The sequence below is a fragment of the Etheostoma spectabile genome, chromosome 16 (genome assembly GCF_008692095.1).
Source record: "Etheostoma spectabile isolate EspeVRDwgs_2016 chromosome 16, UIUC_Espe_1.0, whole genome shotgun sequence".
Classification (NCBI taxonomy): Eukaryota; Metazoa; Chordata; class Actinopteri; order Perciformes; family Percidae; genus Etheostoma; species Etheostoma spectabile.
In genome coordinates this window covers 15935808-15940662 of record NC_045748.1, presented here as the reverse complement: position 1 = coordinate 15940662, position 4855 = coordinate 15935808, and the positions used below count along the sequence as shown (strand labels likewise).

General features: G+C 39.3%; 1 protein-coding gene across 1 annotated transcript in view; it reads right to left on the bottom strand.

Moving 5' to 3' along the window:
• Positions 1 to 4547, bottom strand: part of lman1 (lectin, mannose-binding, 1) — a 12566-nt gene extending 8019 nt beyond the window's left edge. Inside the window, exons 1-6 of the mRNA XM_032539796.1 lie at positions 4287 to 4547; positions 2838 to 2992; positions 1883 to 1990; positions 1075 to 1136; positions 596 to 695; positions 275 to 398 (exon numbers count right to left, since the gene is read on the bottom strand). Of these exons, the coding sequence (XP_032395687.1) occupies positions 275 to 398; positions 596 to 695; positions 1075 to 1136; positions 1883 to 1990; positions 2838 to 2992; positions 4287 to 4506 (769 nt within the window). The 5' untranslated portion in view covers positions 4507 to 4547. The remainder of the gene's footprint in view (positions 1 to 274; positions 399 to 595; positions 696 to 1074; positions 1137 to 1882; positions 1991 to 2837; positions 2993 to 4286) is intronic.
• Positions 4548 to 4855: the final 308 nt, after the last annotated feature.

The window sequence follows — 4855 nt, the reverse complement described above, 5'->3', positions numbered from 1 at the left end:
ATTTCATTACTTCTTTTAAACTAAACAGTCCTTTGATGGAAACGCATACAGAAGTTACTGTGGAATCCACACTCATCCGCCTGTTTACGCCTCCACACTAACAATTTAAATAAATGATTATGTATTTATTTCCTCAGGCGAGAAAACTAGTCTGGTATCTAAATGGCTCAAGAGGTACTTTTTAGTAAGAGGACTACAGAGTAGTAGAGAATACTCAATAATCACATTTATCTAACAACTTGAAAGCTTTTCAGTACAGAGAAGGGAATATTACCTGCTAAACCCCCAGTGGCAGCTGAAATGCCAAAGAAGCCCTCATTGGGAATGATCATGTTGTCCACCTTCGTGCAGAACTCATAGTCCTCTCTGTCTGGAGTGAAACCGTTGTTGATCATAACCTGAGGAGGAAGGTAGAATAAGGATGCAACTAAACAAAACATCACTGACTGCGTTATCATCATTATGTGGCATTATGAAAGCAGGGCTATAGGCTGACAAGTATTGATTGTTAACGCGGTAGAATTACCTCTTCTTCTCTTCATATACACCTTCATGTGGATAGGTAATAATAACTCGTGTTTATGGTTTCTCCTACCGTCAGCGTCTTCTTGTAGTACGTTATTTTGGCTCGGACGGGATAGGGTTTGTTGCGGAAGTCTCGTAAACATGTGCCGAGGGCTTGTGTGGTGCCGTCACTGGATCAAAACAACATTTTGAGACAAAATTTACCAATTGCATTTATCTATATACAGCACTGTGCTCCACATAAACACTCGACACGAGCGGAGGAAAAACACAGTATGATGATAAGAGTTTATTAAATAACTGAATAACATTAATGCCCATGTATGTTTTGGTAAATACATGTTTAGTGGTACATTAAACAGTGTGAATTCTAAGACAAACTGAAATGGCACTGGAAAAGTGATTTAAAGCTTTCACTGGCCCGGGGGAGATTAGGAAAGACAGAGGATTATTTACTTTCCAAGCAAATATAATCATATTTCCTAATCTTCTTTAACTTGAATTTTGAGTTGATGACATCTGAGCAACGCAGAAGAAATGTTTACTTACTTTTGATGGTCATAAACAAGGTTGCCATTGTTCCCCACAACAACTATAGCGGGGTTATTTTTCTGGAATGAAGATGGAAGAAAACAAGGAAACCCATTAATCCTTTTTCTTTTTTTCATCTGATGACCAGAGGTGGCTTTGTTTTTAGGTAATCTCTAAAAATAACAATCCCATACCTGAAATAAATAACATTCAAATGTGAGATAAACAGAGCTATGAAGCTATGAATTTGTTTTGCATGACAGCAACCTATTTAACTAACTACTCATAAATATATCTACTTTCTAATACTATTTACAAAATATAAAGAATAAACATTTAATTTTTACTATGACTTCCTAGGGTTCAACAGAGAGAAAAGGAAAACACGTACATATGTTTTTGTTTTATGTTTCTTATAACCCCCAAAATGAGCCAAAACTAATATTTAAAGGCAGAGTGAGAAGGATTTGTCGGTTGCCAGCCGATGAAAGCCAACTCCTGATTCACTCCCGTTTTGGAACAAGATTCGACTGCTTGGCATTTCACCTCGCTATATGAGCATTTTTTTTGGTGCTGTGTCCACCATTTTTGTGGCTTCCCCTTGAATGTATGCTGGCACATGGTCACTTTGTTTTTATAGGATTTACAGATTAATATTTACAGGTTAAGGCCCCCAAAAAATGCATCTTTTGCTAAGTGTCATTCGGTTTTGTCATGAAAAGTTATGGTTAGGGTTTATGTGTTATGACTGACACTCTTATGTAGATACCTTCAAGTAAAGTGTTACCCAATCATTGATAGTTATGGCTAAAGAATGAAAACCAACCTTTCCATCGTTGTCAAAGGAGTCAAAGAAGATTCCAACCCCATTCCACTGGTCGGCAGCGCCGTACACTGGACCGTCGAGGCCTTGTACAGTGGTGAACCACAAAGCCTGGTAGGCAAAGAAAATCTGGTAAGTTTCTTTCAGTACTCTTTACAAAACAAGATCAGTGGCCATTTTTCTTTGCAAATGTTTTTTGATTTTCCTCTTCTGGCGAATGATTTAAGCCAGGTAAGCAGTGTAACAGGGAATGTGGGAGACTATATCACAGGTATTTACTGTATGTGTTGAAGTACAGCTGTAAATGGATCGTCACACTTCGACATGATTAAATCATCCAGTGGCGTGTTTTAACTCATCAAAGCAATATTATAGAATGTATGTTAAAAACGTTAAGATGCCTATGCAGCACAAGCTAGCTGAATATTTAGTTTATGCTGTTCTTAACTGTTCTGCTGTCAGGTGAGGAAATGTTTATGTAAACTGTTGGCCTGACACACCTCATGAAACAGGAAATGCACCTTCTCTCGAAATGCTGTTTCAATATGCAACCGGAATATTTTATTTACCTGTCGTCACAGGAGATCTCGTTACAGGTCATCTTTATTTCTTACGTCGACATGGTCAACATATAGGTTTGGTTTATTCATCAATCCTGAGATTGGAAACCATTTGGCTGTAAGGTTGTGGATTAAGTGTAAACTCCAGGCTAGTGTAGATTAGGGCTGGTTATTGTTTGAAGATGTCAGTAAAATAGCTGCAATTCTGTAACAACCCCAAACCAATACTTCTTCAGTTTGGGGAATATTAATATGTGTACTTTTCATTCATTGCTCTACCGACATAAAATATAACAGAGAAATAATAAGTTAGTAATAATGACTGTGATTGGAAGTGCATTAGCAAGTTGAAAATGATAACACATTCCCTAAAAGAAAACCGAGCTGCCTGTCCTTACCAAACCGTCCGCTCCCATCCGACCTCTCCCAGATACTCTGAAGGTCACCTCGGCCTCCCAGTTGTCAAAGCTGACTTTGTTTTTTGTCCACACAGAGCCCTTCTGACTCCTGAGAGACGTCGTAATGCGCACCTGGTCTGCACTAGGAATAGCATCTTGGATGGAGAGGAGGGATGGAGAGAATAAGCAGGATTTTAGTTGCATGTTATGTTCAATGATCTAAGAAAATAATAGGCTACTGAGTCATCTACACAAATGTCAACAACATATGTGGTGTTTTATCAAAACCACATGCACACAAAAGTAGTCTGCGTCTCCTTCTTCCATTTAAGATGATGCGAAAAACTCATCCTCGTTAACCTGTCGTATTGTTATCATAAACCAGCATCATCAGGGTGTGTCTACTCTAATCTTCTAACTGCCTCAGTACCAGATTCACAAACTGTAGAACATTTTCCTCAGATGTGTTTGTACAATCTAGGTTTACTCAGCTTTACGTAAACATTTGCATACTTGTGCTGAAACCTATCAATGTATTGTTAATGTCACTGCTTTTCTTTTCTCTATTTCATATCATTTTAACTTGAGAAACGTTGGGTTTTGCAGTGATGGACCAATAAAACAAGAATTTTGTTCTGGAAACTTGTGATGGGCATTTCATTGTTTTCCCGTCTCCATTTTTTGAACATTATATAGACTTTACAGTTGATTAATCGATAAATCAATCAAATATTTGGGTCAACATTACCTAGTTCTAGCTTTTTACTTAAAACAATTAACATGGACACTGTCCATGTAATCAAAATGTCCCCACTTTTAGTCTAGACTTTTTATGCCACCCCCCCCACATCTCTCTCCCCTAGTTTCCTGTCCCCTCTAGATTGTCCTCTTTAACAAAGGAGAGGAAAAAGTCCCCAAAAGATTCTTTATGTCAGCTTTTACTCTGGAAAATTGACAGACTAATCAGCAGACTAATCATCTTTAGTTATGGCCCTAAATCAATGCTGATTTGCAGTGTAATCTCATGCTGCAGCTTACTGAATGCTCATATCAGCAACTAGACAACTCACTGTGTGATGCAAGAATCCAAAGGCCCATCTGTGCAAGAGGAAAGTTCACTTGAGTTGCATGCGTCTGCACAGACTCTCACAGACAGTCTGCGCCTTTTACGTGCTGGTTTAATCAGCCATGGACCCGTTTGAATAGGGCTGTAACTCTGGCATTAAAGCTAGGGAGCTAAAATGTGTCAATTCCTTGGTTCCGTTTTAAATGAATGCACAAAGCGAACCGCTGTCATTTCTGCAACATCCTTAGCGGAAACACGTCAGTTATAAACCGTCCAAACATGAACGGCCTCAGCTGTCCTCTCATCTTGATACATGAGGATTTTAGGTTCAAACAACAGACGACCAGAAGCTCTGTGATGTTGACAGCTGGATGTAAACTTACTTCCAGTGTGAATCCAAAACGGAATGTTGCCGTCGGTCTGAGACAGGTGCGGTCCTTTGAAGCTGTATTTGTACTCAAACCGGCGGTGGGGGAGCTCTTCTGACGTCGAGGCACCGGCGGCGATATCAGCAACACTGCGGTGAAATATTAACGTTGTGAGAAAAGTTAATATCAACACACGAGCGTTGGCAGCCGGGCGCCATGCAATGGACACCGCCATGTTTCTGTATCACTGCTGACGTAGCGCTGAGGCCATGAGCATGATGGGATGTCTGTAGGGCCAACAGGGCGGTTTCTGATTGGTCAGGAGGTTTTTGTTCCTTTTTCTCTCTTTTCTTCTTTTTTTTTTAAAGGTTACAGCAGAGTCGACAAGGGGGGTCTCGTTTTCGTCAAGTTGTCAGTAAAATAAATAATAATAAATACACATATCTATACATCAAGGGTATGCATGTATGGAATTTAACTGTCCATGGCTGTAAGGCCGCCACTAATGCTTTTTATCATGATTGATTAATCTTCCAATTATTTTCTCGATTAATTGTTCTGACATTTAAAATGTCAGAACATTT